General features: G+C 42.5%; 1 protein-coding gene across 1 annotated transcript in view; it reads right to left on the bottom strand.

Moving 5' to 3' along the window:
* Positions 1-16,923, bottom strand: part of FRMD4A (FERM domain containing 4A) — a 380,270-nt gene extending 363,347 nt beyond the window's left edge. The window contains exons 1-3 of the mRNA XM_057422479.1: positions 16,895-16,923; positions 16,742-16,813; positions 16,145-16,279 (exon numbers count right to left, since the gene is read on the bottom strand). Of these exons, the coding sequence (XP_057278462.1) occupies positions 16,145-16,189 (45 nt within the window). The 5' untranslated portion in view covers positions 16,190-16,279; positions 16,742-16,813; positions 16,895-16,923. The remainder of the gene's footprint in view (positions 1-16,144; positions 16,280-16,741; positions 16,814-16,894) is intronic.
* Positions 16,924-18,494: the final 1,571 nt, after the last annotated feature.

Genomic DNA, 18,494 nt, shown 5'->3' with positions numbered 1-18,494 from the left:
AAATAACTCTGATCCCTCTGATTAAAAATAATCAATAATGCATCATGAACGGCTTCATCAGGTGGGAAGGGCTGACAGCTTAGGGGGGCACAATAGAAAAGGCCACGGGAGTGAAACACAGCAGCTTTTCCCTCCTCTCCCACAGCTGCTGGCTCATGGAGTGGGGACATGTCTGTGGCTCATAGGCACGTGTGATAACTGTGCCGAATATTGCAATCTATAGTTCACTGACCCCAAATGATTGCTGTTCTCCCCTCATGTGTTCAGTAACTTTCTGTCCTGATTCAGTGGGATTCAAGTGGGCAACCAAAGAGAAACAGACCCATTAGCCCTGCTTAGGAAAAACAAATATAAGGTGAAATCCCCCTGCTTCCCTTCAGAAGTTTTTAGTGTTATGTTGTTGAGTAGGTTTTAAAGTGTCTTTCAAATCTAGCACAAGAGTAGCCACCTCGCTGACTCACTATGAAATGGTCTCATCAGAGAGGCAGCTTAAGACAACTTCCACACACACTTGTGCCTCAGCTCAGAAACATGCTGAGGGACAGGCTGAGCCCCTGCAATCACTCTGGTGCTCCCACACCTTGCAGAAGCCCTAAAATCCCTGTCATGGGCAAGCAATTAGTATGACATTCAGACAAAGGGTTTCTTCAAAGAGAATAAAGTCATAAAAGAAAAAAGAGCTCCAGGACTTTGCACAGGCAGAAATTGGCTGCTGAAGTCCACAAATTTGAAATTGCATTGTTTTTCCTTTCTTTGTATTTCAAGCGGAAAAGTGGGTGGGGTGGGGGAGGTGGGGAGGGCTACATCCAAGGAATACTAAAAACTATGTTTTGTTTGCTTGTTTGCTTGTTTTCGTTGAGTTGTTTGTTTTTTCATGTAAGAGTGCCCACATTGCTTAAACACAAGACAACATCACCAAATAAGTGTTCTGATGTGCCTGCCCCCAGCCATGGGGGTACCATTTCCCCTGCTCAAGAGGGACTTGGGAAGCTGTGACAACACATCCTCCTGCAAGAGGCTATGAATGTATTTGCTGTGACATTTGGACCCATTGTCATACTTAAGCTGTGCTCTCCTTGGGTTCAAACTTAAGCAGGGGAGACTTAGGCTGGCTATAAGGAAGAAACTGCTTATTGTGAGGGCAGTGAGACCCTGTCACAGGGTGCCCACAGAAGCTGTGGCTGCCCCCTCCCTGTCAGTGTTCAAGGCCAGGTTGGATGGGGCTTGGAGCAACCTGCTCTAGTGGAAGGTGTTGGAACCAGATGAGCTTAAGGTGGTTGTTGATGCTGTTATTATTATTATTATTATTATTATTATTATATTTCAAATACTAAACTGTTCATATCTCAACCCATGAGTTTTCCCACTTCTAACCTTCCAAATCTCTCCCTCATTTCACTGGGGAAGGGGAGTGAGTGAGCTGCTGCTGGATAAGTGGGTGATGCTCAGTTGCTGGATGGGGTTAAACCACGACAGTCCTCTAGGCTTGCTGGTCTTGCCATCTGTTCCAGCATGATCCCATAGGTACAAGTCAGCTGGCAGGCTACAAACACCACTGTCCTTAAGCCAGCCCCCTGGCTTAGCCCAAGGGCAGAAAGCAACAGTGAACAGATTCTTAATTGTTCAAATATTCCCTGCATGCACCAAAATTTCATATGAATATTTCATAGAGGCAATTTTTAAGTAAATTGCTGCTCTCCACTGAATCTGCTCTATCCAGGAGGTGCCATCTGTATTGGTCACTAGGAATTACAAGAACACTGCTTTTCCCAATGCTAGGTGAATAGTTTATCTGCAGCTTAATATTATCTCCTGGTTTTACTGTAGGCAGCAGCATTCCCTGTTGTTAACACTGAAATCCAGAGGAGTTTTAATTCTGTTCAGCTACACAAACACATGCGCGTTTCTCCAGTAGTCAGGATCAAAAGCAAAACAGACTCAACTTCCATAAGCATCAAGCACAACCCACATACCTGAGATACTTAAAAATGTTTGGCACAGTACAAAATTTATAGCAACTTTCAATGCAAGATGCATGACAGCAAAACCCTGATTTGACAAAGTGTTTGATATTCTCATACAGCCACTACTGCCGACAGGATTCATAAGTCACATTCCTTTAGCATATGTAACTTTAAAGGGGACCATTCACTTCATATTTAAAACTTACTGTAAATTTCCCCAGAGGAAAACCTGCAGTCATCCGTACCAGCCAAGGGAGACAGATGTCCAATTTACGATGATCTAAACGATTCAGACTTAAGGATAAAAAGGAAATATTGAATGTTTTCATAATGTTTGCAAAGCTGCTGTTACAATAAAGCTCCTGCCCCCAGTGAGAATCTAGGTGCCATACTGACGTAAACACAGTAGCAGGATCACAGCTCATATATGTGTTACTGTCAGCAAGCAACTAAGTTTTATATGGTCCCCGATGATTATAGGGATGTGGGAAAGGAGATAGCAGTGAATTCCTAGCAGGAGGTTGATTCCTGGATATAAGGGGAAAAGAAAGCAAATCCATCTACCACTGCCAGTGATGCCCCATCCTGTGCTAAAAGCTTAGGCTCACCTTCAAAACATGGCATTTCTGTTTTCTTAGATGGTTACATTAACAGTGCAATAGGGGATGATAAGAATGCCTTAGCCATTAGAGTTGAAGCAGCTGAGGTTACTGCTCTTCACCTGACACCTGGGAGTTAAATTTTATCTGCTGCAAAGTAAAGCAAACTCACTCAGGCTAGAAGATATAAAGAGCAGAAGGACAGCATCCACCCTGCCAACTACTGCATCCCAGATGGGATGCAGTTACTGCCTGCGATGGGCTGATCCCTTGGATGGCAAAGATCATCACACAGGATTGTTCCCCACAAGCTTAATTTTCAGCTACAGTTATCTCGGCTTCTGTCCTGAGAAAGCTTTTTTCCCCACAGCTAGAAGAGATTATTTCTTAAGAAAGAAAGAGAGCTCCTAGGACAAGAGAGCATCGATTTCTGCTTCCCAGAAAAGCCCTTTCCACTCCTAAAGGAAACTTTTGATGGGAAACAGTCCCCAGGATTGGGGAACATAATAGTAATGTGTAGAAGCAAAAATAAAATCTGTTTCAGCCATGGCCTGTATCTTGAGACACTTTGTATTTGTTTTTAGATGAGAATATTGACAAAACCCAACTTAACTCAAAAAGGGATTTAAAGATCTAATACCACCTCTCCTGTACTCACCAATTCAGGACTCAGTGGAGCTCGTGCTTGCTACTCACCAGCAGGACACCTTCAGATAATTTGATTCTGGGAATACCATAATGCTTTTTCTACTCATGGCAGACTCCCCCACCAGATGTTGTGCTCTGGAAGCCCTTGCTGTGGTTTCTCTCGCTGTGGTGCCTTTGTAAATGCTGCAGCTCATAGCTGCCGCGAACAGCACCGCATGAGAGAAATTAAGACACTTTATGTGAAGCTTTGAATGCTTCTCTGAGGGGAGGCTGCCTTCTTATTTAGACTGGCAGAACCAGAACTGAATCTAATAGAGCTGTAGTGGAAGAGATGTGGAGGAGAGAAAACTCACTTCTTCCCACAGGGAGGTCTTTCCAGCCCACTGCCTGGAGGAATGAGGGTCTAATCCTCTAGGATTGCTCACCTATTCTTGGGGATTCAATGGGAATCGCAAGTCGCAGTTTGTTAACACACAAAATAAACTGAGCAGTGCTGCAGAGGATCAAAACAACTTTAAAGGCTTTTCATGAACCTCTATATTCATGTCCTGCTCATGCACTACATGTGCTGTGAGAATGCAACCTTCCCCTCGCAGGTCACCTCAGTAAGCATAAACCAAACCTGAAGATGAACCTTTATACAATAGGTATATTCAAAAGCTTGTTACACAAATCAGATAAAATAAAAATATTTAAATAAATAGAATAATAAAACAAACGAGAACACACAGCATTGTGAAATTTCTTTCCCTCAGATCTTGCCATCTCTCTATGATACGGAGCCCAGATAGACCTCAACAAGAAGCTGCACAGTTAAAATTAACCATACATTGTGCTGTAGCTGGATTTCTGTTTATCACAGAGCACCCAGCATGCCTGTGACTAAACCTCTTATTGAGAAAAGCAGTACATCTTCCTACTTCAGACATTTAACAGCATTAACATAGTCAGATTTACAGCTTCTCCCACATTGTCTCTGTTTCTCTCTAACTTGGTGGGTTTCTTCAGACAGTAATAGAGATGTAAAAGAAAGCTTGAACTGAACCAGACTGATCTGTAGTGCTCTGCACTCCGTTTCCTTAGATCTGGCAACATCTCCCCATCCAAACACTCCCCTGCACCTCCTGTGCTTTCCTTCTGCAGCATCCTTAGCTCCTTGCTTGGTCCTTTGCTTATACTTTCATCAGAATTACATGCTGTAAACATCAGCCACGATGCCCTTATGATTTAGACTATTGTCATTAGACACATGAAATGAGAGCAGGGATTCAAGCCTTGGGAAGTCACAAGGGGTCCTTTTGGATTAGGGTGGGTGTCATGTACAGGAAATGGCTCATGAAAAGGGAAAAAGTTGAACAAGATGGACCTTGGTTTCTCTGAGTGCACAGAGAGCTGACTTTTCCTGTGAGCTAGGCACTGGCTCAAGAAATGATTACTCAAAATATCACTTGCAACAAAGCCAGATTCAGATTCTATACCACCAGTTTTTCTTTTCTTTCAAGCAGAATGTTAAGCCCTGCACAACCATTGCTGCCTCATCGTGAGTTTAACTGATGTGCTAGAAAGCCACTGCTGTCAAAAGGAAGGGCAACAATATAAAATACAGCCATTGACCTCCTGCCATTGAACTTACTGGTCACATTTGCTCTTATTTCAGCATGAGAAGATTCAGGTCTAGAGCATTCGCAGAAGGAGGATCTTAGAAGCCAGTCATAGGGCAAAATTAACACCTCCTGATTGATCAGAATTCTAGAGATTGAATTTCCTAAATGTAATGACAACATAAGAAAAAAACTCATAGTAGGACTCTTTTCCCATCTGTCCAGAACTCACTGCTCTGGTGTTTTTGGTTTAAATACTCTTTGCCCTAGAGAAAATAGTTCCTTTGACCTTTTGGGAGGGAAAAACAAACACCACTTTTTTCCTTTCATCCCACCTACATCCTACATTTAAATCAGTGCACAGAAGTAACCAGGTTTGGCATCAGCATTTTGTTTTCCCAAGAAGCTTTTCTGTATTAAACCTTGACTCTACAGGAATAAGCACTCTTTTTTGAAAACCTGTTTCTCACTTACTGGATTCATATAAGATTTTGGTTTATCCACCTATAAACTATCTTTTAATGAATCCACCTTCCAAATATTAGGAATGGTACTGATGCTTCTGGTAGGGGACACGTGAGGAGGAAAATTCTCACATGGGTATTTAGGATCATACTGTATAAACAGTTACAGCATTCAGTGCCTGCAGAAAATCAAGTGGCAAATCAGCAGTGAATATCAATTATACATCTGCTGCATCGCAGAGGCAGATGGCACTTTAATTGTACATCCAAAACATTATGGACAATTTTCCTCACCCCAGCATCATTGAAATAGGGGCTTTAGCACCTAAAACTATCAAGGCAGGATAAGTGCACAATGACTCATCTAAGAATTCATTTCAGTTTGGAAATAAATATTCCACCAGTAAACCAATACTAATCTCCAAGATTCACAGCTCATATGCAGCAGCTCGTATGTATTATCTTGATCTAGGTAAAAACTTTTATTTATGAAAACCAATTGGGCAACTGTACGGGTCACACCACTCAGCTCAGAGTGTGAAATTGTCAGAGTTTGAAGATCAAAGAACAGATTGCATCTGTAGAAATTGGAAATGTCGTGGAGATAAGTGAAATAATATGGATTTACACTCTCCTCCCAGCTTGATCCTAAAAGAAGAAATATCAAATCCTTCTCCCTTGGACATCAGTGGTTTTCTGCAATGGAGGAAGTTTTATGGAGCTTAAACAGACTCAACTATAGCTACTGACCACAGAAAAATCAATTGACACTAGTCTACATATGAAAGAATGACTCTGGCTACCCAGAGACAGTTGTGTTAATGCACCAATACCAGAAGCGTTGTGAACGCTCACTTCATTAAAGATTATTAAAAATTAAAACTGACTGCTCTCTTATTCAGACATAACGCTTTATTATTCTGTTTGCATAGACTTTGTCAATTAAGACAATTGTCAATTTTTATACAGGGAAAACAGTGCAGATTTCAAATAGGATTTGTTCTTTAATCCCATTTTATACAAGACTGGGTTTTTCATTCATCTGCATGGTCATAAAATCTCAAAATGTCCAGTAGGTCTCCGACATCAGTTTACTTCTCATCATGCAAGTGGATAGCACTCATTTCCTCTTCTCCTCCACAAATACATGTAGGGCTAGCCACAACAGACAGTTTTATTTGCAATGTGAGGACAAATACATTTCCTTGGGAGAAATGTAGAAAGTTAATTACCAAAATCTGTATTTACAAGTGGTATCTCAGGTAAATCACTACACAGAGACAAAGCAAACAGGAGCATTCAAAAGACACCAGGCACCTCTCGACTGTGCAGCTAAGGTTTAATTCCTACCAGTGATTCAAAGTTCCCAGGCAAATTTCACATGGATGATTCTTTATTTAGCTCTTCAAATTAAAATGGCGCATCCAAACCCAAGAAACCCCCTAAAATGACCTAAGCACCGCCTGGCCAAAGTAGAACTTTAGTGAAAATAATCAGTCAAAATATACCCACAATACAAAAATATTTGTGCTGGAACTAGTCTAAGCAGCAGGTTTAGCTTTTTCCTTCTTGCAAATAGACATCAGAGTCTGATTCTGATATTAGGCATAGAATAAGAAGAGAATTCAAAAGGAGCAATCCATTCGTAGAGGTGTCTGAACAAGTAATCCTTTCTTTATGTACTGCAATGAGGATGGTGACAAACTGAGGTTTTATATTAATCAATAGGGTAATACAAGTCTCTTCATATGAAACTATTTAACTACTGATTCCAATACAAAATTTCAAAGTGGGGGAAAAACAACAGTTCTAGGAACTTCAGCAAGTTACAAAGCTTCCCCATCCTTTTCTTGTGCCATAACTGTACCTTCTGCTGTCTGCAATTTTGTCTGTTCAGAGCTGAAGTGTTATCTTGTCATGTCATTAAAGCCAGCAGTCTCAGAATACTGATTCAAGGACATTTGTCCATGTGAAATGCCATATTTTAAACGCGATTAGAGAAAATAGGATTCAGCATAAACCTGTGTTTAACATAGTATTTAATGCACTATAATTTGTATTTAATAAGTGCATTATTATTAATATCTTTACAAAGGAAGGTACTAAAAAAATGTTTTTTGCTATTCTTTTGGCTTCATTACCACTGTCTCTAACTAGAAAATAAAGAATTCACAACCATACCGGTTTGCCAGGGGAGGAAATAACAACTAATCCTCCTTAGAACTGTCAGGTTTTAATTCTAATTTTCAACAGAAACATTACCCTGCTGCTCTGGGGACTCTTACCTACAGAGCAGTTTGAGGGACAGCACAAAAGCAAATCTCCCTATAGCTCCTGCTTGATCTGGAAATCAGAATACCTTCCTGAGGCAGTAGAATAACTAGAACAAAGGCTGGTTTTCATGAGAGGGGTGATTTTGTCCCACCACCAAAACCTTGGAAACTCAATCTAAGCCTGAGATACCAGGACACAAACACATGGTCCAATACGTATCAACAACCAACCATTTTCCCTACCCAGTGTCCAGTGCCTTGCTGCTAAAGAAACCAGCAGCAGAGGTTGGTTGGGTTTTAGCTCAGTTGTTGTCCAGCCCCTTGGATGGCCAGTAAGAGCCGGTGCCAATCTTTTGGGAAGGCCAACATTTTTGCCTGCATAAAACCAGATCATCATCCTCTCAAACACACTTCAATTGATTGCTCTCTGTTGTTAAGAATGTGGCCAAAATCTAATCCCTTGAAAATCAATGTAAATGTGGAATAATTGGGAACAGCCTTTGTTCACAGATCTCTGAAATGAGAGCAGGACAAGGAAAATGGGGTTTTGAAAAGCTCACGCCAACTTCTTTCTATTACAATAGCTCATGTAGCAGCAGTAATAATGACCTTCACTAGATATTTCCATGAGTACTAATGACCTGGGGTTAATGGCCCAAGGCATAGTTTTATGCAGTCAGCTATCACAGCCAGCAATTAATTACCATGAAATACAATGTGCTTTGACCACTATGGCTCGATTAACATTATATTATTAAAAATGAAAAACATTTCAATCTTATTTACTGTGAAGCTGTCCTGGATTTTACTTTACTATATTAGACAAAAAAAAAAGAAGAAAAAAAGAAAAAAAAATGCTTGAACCTATATTAAGCCAAACATATGTTCTACAGCACTCCTCCATTAACTTCACACAAATTATGGGGAGCCAAAACCTAATGTCTTGCAACACGAGGATTATCACAACCTGCCCACAGATAGGAAAATATTGTGGAGCAGAGCTCTGTGAGAATTCTGCTTCTGCACCAGCAAAACCTCCCTGAAAACCATTTTCAGCTCTCTGGTGGCTGTAAATGGATTGAGAGAAGGGAGAACAGTGAAGGACACACTGCAGAGAACAGCTCTTCATTGGCAAAAGGTGGGTAAGGATAGAAAGGGAACGAGATAGTCTGTTTTTACCAATATCTCTCTAATTGACTTGCAAAGAATATCTGGGTAGATTACTTTTGCACCCAGATTCATGTTCTCTCAGTTTACTTCATTGCATTTTATTATTTCAGTGAGGCTTTTGCAACAAGCCCTGAAAACAAAGCACCTTGGGCTCAAGTCTCATGGTTCCTGGTCAGTTGTTGGTATTACAGCATGATCATTAGCTTGTTGGAGACCTGAAAGGCTCAGGCCAGGCACTAGAACTAGCATTAGGAGGTGCTGGCTTTAATTTGGGGGTTATCAGCTTTAATACCATGAAGGATGCATAAAACTGATGGGATTTTGTGTGTAGATCCGTTCCTCTAAATAAGGTTCTGGCATTCACTATGGGTTTTGTTTCCATTAAATACAGACAGGCACTTCTGTGCACCTCTTCCTGTCTAGGAGGGCTCTCAAGTAGGGCTTTGAAAACACCACTTGGTCTCTGCTGGACAATTGCGTGCTAACAGAGCTCTCAGTAGGACTACCCAATACAGTACAATATGACATTTCAAACAGGCAAGCAGGAACCTTGCTCTATGTGTTTTGAGAGTTCCAGCATCAGGCCAACTCAAGAATTCATATAAACAAGAAAATTCATCTCTCTTGAAGGTGATGATGGGTTCAGATTAGTTTGACAGTGCCAGTAAAACCTGTTTGCGAAATGACTGGTTTCAACAAACTTCTGCAAGTTTCCATGCTTGTTGATATTTAAAAGCAGAGAGAATGAAGACATTTGGGGCAAGATGCATGCATCTTCCTGGAGAGGTGCAGGGAAGATGGTTACCCAAGGTGTCTGCCAGTGATGGCAGGGATGGAAGCATCTGATCCTCAGCAGCATTTATGGTGGCCATGGAGAGCCAGGGACAGCATGCTGCCTGAGGAAAGCCCAAACCTCAGTCCAGTCCCTCTGACAGACCCACATCCAGCTGGTGGCTTCTGTTTTCAGTAAGACATGAAACAAAGCATCCATCGCTGGTGTTAGAAGACTCCATAAGCACCCACAGAACCATCCACCTGAACACAGCACCTATAGTCACCAAATCACAAACCCCTGCCTTTTCATGGGATGTACCAAGGAAAGACCCATGTGGGACTTCTGTACATCTTTGAGCCCTGATGTGCGAACCACACTAGCCTGTCAGAGGGCTGGATCATTGCCTTGCTGAGAAACTATGAGTACAGTAATTATGGGAATATGACATTTGTAACTAGAAGGCAAAGAATTGAGAAACTGCAAGCACCCAATGTTACGAATTTTTCCTGTATATTAGTAGCTATTCACAGCCTTGCATTTAAATTGCGGCAATTACAGCATTTTTAACATTTTGTTTTGCTTTAGGGATATCAGTCGAGCTTTCCAATGCATTTCATTTCTGAAAAGTGAGAGTGACATTATTCTTTATATATTGTCAAAAGGAGTTGTCATATTTAGCGATCTTTTCAATCTGTTAATATGTTACTTTCCTCCTAATTGTAGAAAGACTCCAATTAATCATAATGATCATTTATTCAAGTGCCCACTAATTCTCTTGTACAAATAGCAATGCTGTAGAACATCGGGGAAAAAAATCAATGGCCACATCTCTGATGAGATAATTTTGTCAGTCACTCAGAATGAGCAGCTTGCAAAAGCCATATTCATAATAAAAATGTATGTCATAAATCAGTTATCCTTATTCCTGCTTTAAAGCGTAGTAATAATTAGGAGAATTCAGATGCACAAACATCATGGTCTGCTTCTTCCACAGCATGCTCATGCAGCGAGACAAGGAGAGGGAAATTGATGGCATGCACTGAAGCAGAATCGAAGGGATAACAATTTCACAGCCCTGCAGCTCAGATGGGTAAAAGGTGACATCCACCACAGGGAAGCCAAGAGTAATTCCAGGGAGTGTTTAATCTCATTCAGCTGAATTAAATCACAGTGTTTGAAGTCTTACTGATAGTTTATGGAGGAATATAGGAAACTTCATATAGAATTCCATGCTATGGGGGAACTTATCAACAAGAAATGGTTAAATTCCCAGTCCACAGTAGCAAGCAGCCACAAAGCACCAAGCTGGAATTTGCTATTCCCGTCCCATCCTCTAAGACAGCAACCAGCGCAGCTCAGCTAGTGCTATTTGTAAAGCCCATTAGCAAATTACTGACTGGCTGGAGAAGGAAGAGCCACAGAGGAAGGGAGATTCCTGCTGGCACAGCTCCTTCCCAGTGACCTCGGATGCCGCAGCGCATTATCATCTCCTGGCCAGACCTTCTGGGAAGGCTGTGGATGAGGCCCACACACCTGCACAGTGGAAACATTTGCAAAAGGAGCATGGAGAGGGATGCATAAATCAGTGTTCAAGTATTGCCATAGACTTCATTTTGGGCATGAAGCTGAAGTGGACCAGATGTCAGCAATGCAGCTGATTCCTGCTGGAAGGCATTACTCATTCGCAAGCAATGCTGCTCATGCCCAGACCCATGTATTGGTCATGCACTGCTGACATGTCACACTGCTTCAGCATCAGATGAGAGCTGCATTAACCTCTACACCATGCAATGGCAAGGAATGAATGGGGTTTGTTTTCATGGAAGAAGCGTACTAAGCATAGGTTCTCTTCAAGTTCAACGTGGTCTGCAAATGAGGTCGCAGCAAGGAGATTTAAATGTCAAGGGCTTTTGCATATACTGTCAACATAGAGATAATTTAAGCCTGAGATGAAAGAGGCAGAAAATGACCTCATCCTTCCGCTGTAACCTTGCTGCTCCCAAAGGTTTTAATATGATCCTCCAAACTGAGCAATGCTGCTTCAATCTGCCTAGAGATTTGAGTGGGACAGAACATAACATTATGTTGTGCAGGATCAGTCCTAGGTCTAAATGGAGCTTAAAAGCCCTGTATCTTTTTAGTTACCAAATTTGCCTTCACAAGTTGTCCTGGTTTAAATCACAACAGAAAAGCAGACTTTGGCCATAAACACTTAGTACTCAAACATATGAAATTATTTGTGAAATAGTTTATAAAATATCCAGAACATTGTTAAGTCCAACACCTCAGAAGCCAATCAGTCAGAGTGTGGCCCTCATGGCATTTTGTATGGATACAGTCAAATCTGAGTGTGTTTTAAGGGCAATTCTACAGAGTTCAGTGCTATGCTTCAGAATAATAATCAGATCAAGAAGAATCACCTTGTTTTGAGGACTCCAGCTTGAGGGGAGAAGGATGATTCAGGAGAACCCTCTTGGAAAGGGAGACTAGAAGCACAGCAGCAAACTGGGGTTTTCAGTGGACGACAATCAGATGCCAATTGTGTATGCTAAGGTTTAGAAACAGCAGTTTTCACATGTCTTCCTGTTGTAGTTGTGCGCCTTAGACATCTGTTGCAATGCCTTCAACTCAATAGAAGAAGGAAACACCAAGGCTGGCAGCCCCAAAGTGGGCTGGATAGCTAATTTCTCGTCATCCTGGGCATCGTGAACACCATGGGCTGAGTTAGTACTCCAAATTTGCTGTTGGCACTGTTTTCCTTCTTGAACAACAGAGATAACTAAGCCTTATGTGGTGAAGGTCACTCAAGATATCTCACATGCGACACTATTCCAGCCTCAGTGAATGCAACTCAGACACAAAAGAATGAATTTTACAGTCCCATGAAATGAAAGATGCTCCTCCAAACACAAGTAGTTACCATTAATTTACACGTGCACTTGTTTTCTAAATGGTAAATTGCTATTTCTTCAAGGAAAGATTTATGTATACAGACCAGAGAGAAAAGCTGGATTGTAAATATGGAAAATACTCCATTCATACAATTGGATAAGAGGGGGTGAGAGGAGCTAGCTGGAGCTCCAGCTTTTCTGGAAACAGAAAACCACGCTCTTCTTCCCTACTGTTTTAAGATCATTGTAGATTAATTGGTATGCACTGAGCTGTATACCTTGCTCACCTGAACCTCCATTGACATTTAGCACACATTAATTAGTGTTGGTGTTATGACCTACAGTAGTTTGAAGGTCAAGTCCCTAAGATCTGTTTTCATGAGATGCAGTAATGTTGTCTCAGGAGACACCAAGTATCATAACTTACTGTGTTGTTAAAATCCGCACAATCAATAAGTCTGTAGCTTTAAAATTTTACAATATGCTAATAAGAGAGGCATAAAATCTTACTGATATTTCATTTACTCCCATCAGCGTTAATGATCTTAGCACAGCAGGTGTTACCATTCCTAACAAGACATGGTATTTGCTATTTCATGCTTAGGTGCTCCCTCCTCTTGGTTCACCGAAGCTGAGGAAGCTCTGTTTAAATGATTTGATAATGCTACAGGCAGAGCCACTTTGGGCACAGTTCATCCCAAATTTTAATGAATTAGGCAACATCCTTCATCTACTGTGATCTATGCAGCAAGATAAAGGCAGGAGTTCCACAGACCGGAGTCATTTGTAATACAACTCATTTAACAGAATGGAGAAGCAGCGGTTCTATTTCAGATTGTAGTCTTTGTATGGAAATAATACATTTATGTCAGGAAAATATAAGCTTAAGTTCTTCATTGAGACTTTCCCTGGCCTAGGACTAAAAATAAGGGGGAAAGAATCACTGAAAGCAGGGGAAAAACAAACCTAAACACCTGCGTGTAATGCTGGCTAGAAAACAAGATCAAAATAAAAACAGATTCGATTTTGATAGTTTGTTGTAAGGTCATTTTTTTTTCACTAAACTGAAGCAGGACATGTCCACATGAGGCTGCAGGTTTAATGAGATCTTCTGGTGTGCCAGTGGCTGCAAAAGCAATGTGCACTTCCTCGCTGACTTGCTGTCTGGGAACTGCTTTAGGCCATGTCAGCTCCACGTCCTGGCCAGCATTTAGCAGGCACAGGTAAGTCATTGTGAGCTGTCATCACAGCAGGCACCCAGAAATCCACTAGGTCCCATGTGCAGTTGTAGCTACTGAGGCATACTGATGCTTGGTACCTATGTCCTATAGATAGTCCCATTATAGGAAGAAAACTCCATAACTTGGACATGTCCACCTTTCTCAATTGAAAAGAAAGAAATTTGGGATAAGCAAGCTGCCAATTTGGATCACTCAATTCACTGCTGAAAGTTCCAGGGAAATCACATAATGACTCTGTACCTTGGTTTCTGTACCTGCAACACAAAGTGCTTTGAGTTACCCTATTGAGAAGGAGATATTTTCAGATTAAATATGATGCAGCACTGCCAAATGCTGCTGCTGATTGGTTCTCATAAAAAGTGGATAGTTGGATGCACATACTGCATCCTATTGCAGGGGGAATGCAGTACTGAAATATTCCTCATTGCTACAACAAAACCCTCTCAATGGAAAAAGCCCATCAAAGTATTAAAAGCTACTTCTGCAGACTTCCTGAAGACATCAATTCCTTTAATCTCTGGACAGTGGCTGTTTTAGAAGAGATGCAATTATAGCTGCTTATGGTGGGATGCATTATGCAAGAATTTATTATTGATTCAAGGGGAGCCTGCTCAAGCATGCAATCAAAGCCAAGGCAGAGCAGAGGGAAAAGGATGAGGTTTCTATACTTAACTGAATAGATTCACAACCCAAGAAGAATCTAAGGCAAAAGAAGCAGTTTTCAAAGAGGAGCCTTTTACACACCAAATCACTTTTTCCACACCCAGAACCAGCCTCTAGCACCAGAACATCCTGAAGCAGAGCCCAGAGAGTTACACAAGTCCTCTCAACCCCAAAATACATCCCCACCATCTCAACCATCCACAGGGGCAAAAACGAAGACTTCTTTGTTTGTGGACCCCCAACCCAACCCAGTCCATCCTTATGGCTCTTGGAAACCACAGCAGCCCTGTCCAAGGTCGTGCCTAAGGTGACGAGACTTGAGGCACCCAGATTACAGGCCAGAGCTGTAGAAACACCTGACCCACCTCAAAATTACAACTGGGGCAAGGCCATGTAGCCACACAAAGCCACATTTTAAGGCAAAAAATTATGGTCGGCTTGGGCACCACACCAAAGTTTGACAAGGTCTGTTCAAGGAGGACTGAGACTGGGGGAGGAGAGGTTTAACTTGAGAATTAAGAGGTTAGCAAAACTAAAAGCATGTACAGCTCAAACAGTGATACAGGGGTGATAGGCACCCATCAATTTATCTTTGAGAGAGAAATAGGAAGAGGCCATTTAAAAAGGCAGAAAGGCCGGAGGTAAGCAAGAGGGAATAAAATGAGCTTAGACAGCAAGTCAGTCACTAGCAAATATAAAACAAACCATGCAGAGGCTTAATAGCGTGTTTAGCATTTTGAGTAATATACATAAAATTTGCTTTCCTCAACTTGACCTTTGGTAACAACCTTAGGCATGACAAGGCTATTATCCTGCAGCATTCCCTTTACTAAACTCATCATGTCCGTGAGTGTTAGTGACCATATCCTAATACAACCAACAGAGAGATCAGTAATAATAATTATATAAATACATACATAATGCATATATATCTCTGCATTCGCACACACACACGTGCACGCACACGTGTTCTTTGCTTATAACAGCTCTCCAGTGGAAACATTAGTGACATCTAGGCAGAAAAATATCCATCAGAGATCTTATGTTACCAACACCCCTGATACTGCTGCATAGAAAATGGCAACAAGAGTAGGAGAAAGGGAATAAAACATAAATCAGTAAAGCTAAACAACTCCCTAATATTCCCCCCCCCCCCCCCCCAAGGGTTTATTTTAATTGGAGCATGACAGTGGCATGTTTCTGGGCTCAGCCACGTGTTTTGCTAAATAATCTTCTTTAAAATATTATAAATATGCAGAACTTTGAGAAGTAGGTCAGTGGCTCAACATGTTGCAGCAAATAGCTCAGATATATACTAATCATTACCCTGTGGTATGCAGCCAGTGGCAGGTCTGACACACTCTGCAGCTAGTTGCATGGCGATTCACTGCATTAGAGGACCATACTCCAAATGGTACAACATCTGAGTACCTGGTTGCAGCTACCAACATAACCCACAGAGAAATCAAACTCTCCCTCTCCTCATTTAAGTTGTCACACAATCAGCAAGGGCAAAAGCAGGAGAAAGCAGAAGGATGTGAGGATTTGACACTGATATAATGAACACAAACATAAACCACAGCTCAGGATAAACCCCGAATACAAGTGCCAGCTCTGCCAGAAAGGTGACTTCAAAATGCTGCTTTAAACACTGGTCCAGATGCATTAAAACCCATCATGGGAGGAACATCTCTGTGCAAGCACCAGACAAGTCCTTTGCAAAGTTCCCCGGGACCTGTAAAAGCTAAGTGGTGGCTCCTACAAAATCCTCCCATGGATTTGGTGCCCTGAATCTGTGCGGTGCAGCTCCCCTTGCCCACCCCCCCTTCCCAAACGGATTTCAGCAAGCACTCACCATCAGCAAGCTCAGAGCAGATTCGGGAGCACGCTGCACAGCCATCTCCTCTCTTCCTATGTACAAATCCTTCCCACGACTCAGTCAGCCCTCGGCCCTCCGTCACAGCAAAGCATCCACAGAGCCCACAGCTAACTGCAGGGAGAGAAACCCCAAATCAGGGTCGGAGAGCATTTGCAAGAGGAGGAGAGGATGGATGAGGGGGTGGGGAGGAGAGGAGGGAAGGAAATAACCTTCTCAGCCAGGGAAAGAAGCTTAAGCTAGGCCAAATTTTACACTAGAGAGAGGAGGAAAATGAAATGGAGAGCCTGCTGGAGGAGCAAGATATCGGGAACTGCAGGATATTTAAAGCTCAGGTGCATGCCTCCACAGCAAGCAATGCAGGACACGTATCAAACACCTACATGACAGGTTAGGTCCAAGCCATCCTCCCCCTGCCCCAGCACGCAGACTATAATGAATTGCTGTTAATTGCCACACTCTTTCTTCCACTAAACAAATGCCTGTGTAGCATAAAACTGCCATGCCCCTGACTTTGCATCTCCCTGCCTACCCTGGCGATGTTAGCGAGAAACAATGTCAAATATCACAACGTACCGCTTCCAACAGGGTCAAATCTCTTCTCTCTTCTTGCAAAGCCCTGCTTCATCTGGTTTTGAAAGCAGATGCCTGCATAATACAGACATGAGCAATGAGTGAGAGGAGCCAGAACCAGGAAGCACTCGGCGTTCACTTGAGAACAGCAATTACCTTTATCATATTCAAGCAAGAGCTGGGTTACGCGCTGACCCTTTTCACCTTACAATACCCCCCCACCACCAAAAGTCTCTTCCTCCTCCTCTCCAAATGGACTCAGCTCCCTGTGGAGCTAACACACTTCCCAGAAACATGTAATTACACAGGCTGTTGTGTTAGCGCTCTGATCACGCTGCCTGTACTGCATGGAAACGGCAGCCAGGCAGTGTGTCGTCCCCCCCCCCCCCTTCCCTCCCTTCGCAAGGAGACATGCTGCAATCCCCCACCGAGCTCCTGTGGCTTGGGGAGCTGGAGACAGCTAATTGGGAAAATGGGGCTGGTTAAGACACAACGACAAATTAGCCTTGAAAATAAGCCCCTTGCTTAAACATGAGCTGTAAATGGGAGAGCGCTAAAAATAGAGCATCCTGGTAGGAAGGCCAGTACTCTCACCCACGTGTCCTGCCTGTAGGACCCCTGTTTTGTAGGGCTCAATCCTCAGTGCATCAACTCTTGCACCTCCCCTCTGAACAAGCAGAATTTTGGCTTCGTTTCCTAAAATGTTAGGCTTCGTGTAGTGACAATGTCTGTTCATCTGCCAAATCTCACCTGCACATTCCCCCTCCCCCGTGATTTTGGAACCCAATTAAAATTTCAGACAAATTCAAGCAAAGCTGAATTCTCTGACACGTGTCATTCCTGCATCTGTTACAGAGATTGGTACCAGGGCAGAAAAGAGAATCAAATCACTTTCTCCATGAAGGTGGGTAGCAGTAATCCAGCCCTTGTGCTCCAGAAACTACATCTGGCAGGCCGGCTGTGGCATGTTCCACACTGGAGTATTAGTATCTATTTATATTTTTATATATATATGTACGTGGATGTATTTGGATGCATTTGCCCAACCCCTTGTTGCTCACTTATCACCATATTTTAACAAAGAGGCCATGGGAAGTTGCAGACATTGCCCTGGGAAGGTCATTCTGATCAGGTTGAAGATGTCCCTGCTCATTTCAGAGGGGTTGGACTAGATGACCCTTGAAGATCCCTTCCAGCTCAAACTATTCTATGATTCAGGACATCTGTGGCATACCCATACCTCTCAGCACACTACTCTTGAGCCAGGGGACCACCCTTCTTGTAAGGCACGTATAGCATGTGACATATAGAGAAGTTTGGTTTTTTTTTCATGTAAATACACAGACCAGTGAAGTCCTCCCCATACCAGCAAGCTGCAGCACCGAGCTGGGTGTTGCATGATGATGGCAAGGGCTTCCTTATCCCAGCATGTTCTCCACCAAGGGGTTTGGGAGGGAGAAGCCATTTGCACACAGAAGGGACACCTCTCCAAGAAAGTGTGGACTCACTTATGCGTACATACACAGGAAGGCAACTTCTGGGGTCCCTCCTCCTTAATTCTGGGTGACAGACATCAACACTCAAGGATAGTCCCTTGTGTCATGCCTGAGGGTGGCATTTACTGCCTTGTTTCTAAGAGCTGACCTTCACTACAGCGAGCACACCTCCTATGAAAGCATACTTGTGCCACCAGCCACACTTATCTCTATCTTCAGGTATAAGTCATTTCCATTGACAGAGAATGGGGGTTCAGCTT

This window comes from Pezoporus wallicus, unplaced genomic scaffold, assembly GCF_028554395.1.
Source record: "Pezoporus wallicus isolate ANWC-B61680 ecotype Strahan unplaced genomic scaffold, APGP_CSIRO_Pwel_v1 contig_3058, whole genome shotgun sequence".
NCBI lineage: Eukaryota > Metazoa > Chordata > Aves > Psittaciformes > Psittacidae > Pezoporus > Pezoporus wallicus.
This window is presented reverse-complemented; position numbering and strand designations above follow the sequence as displayed.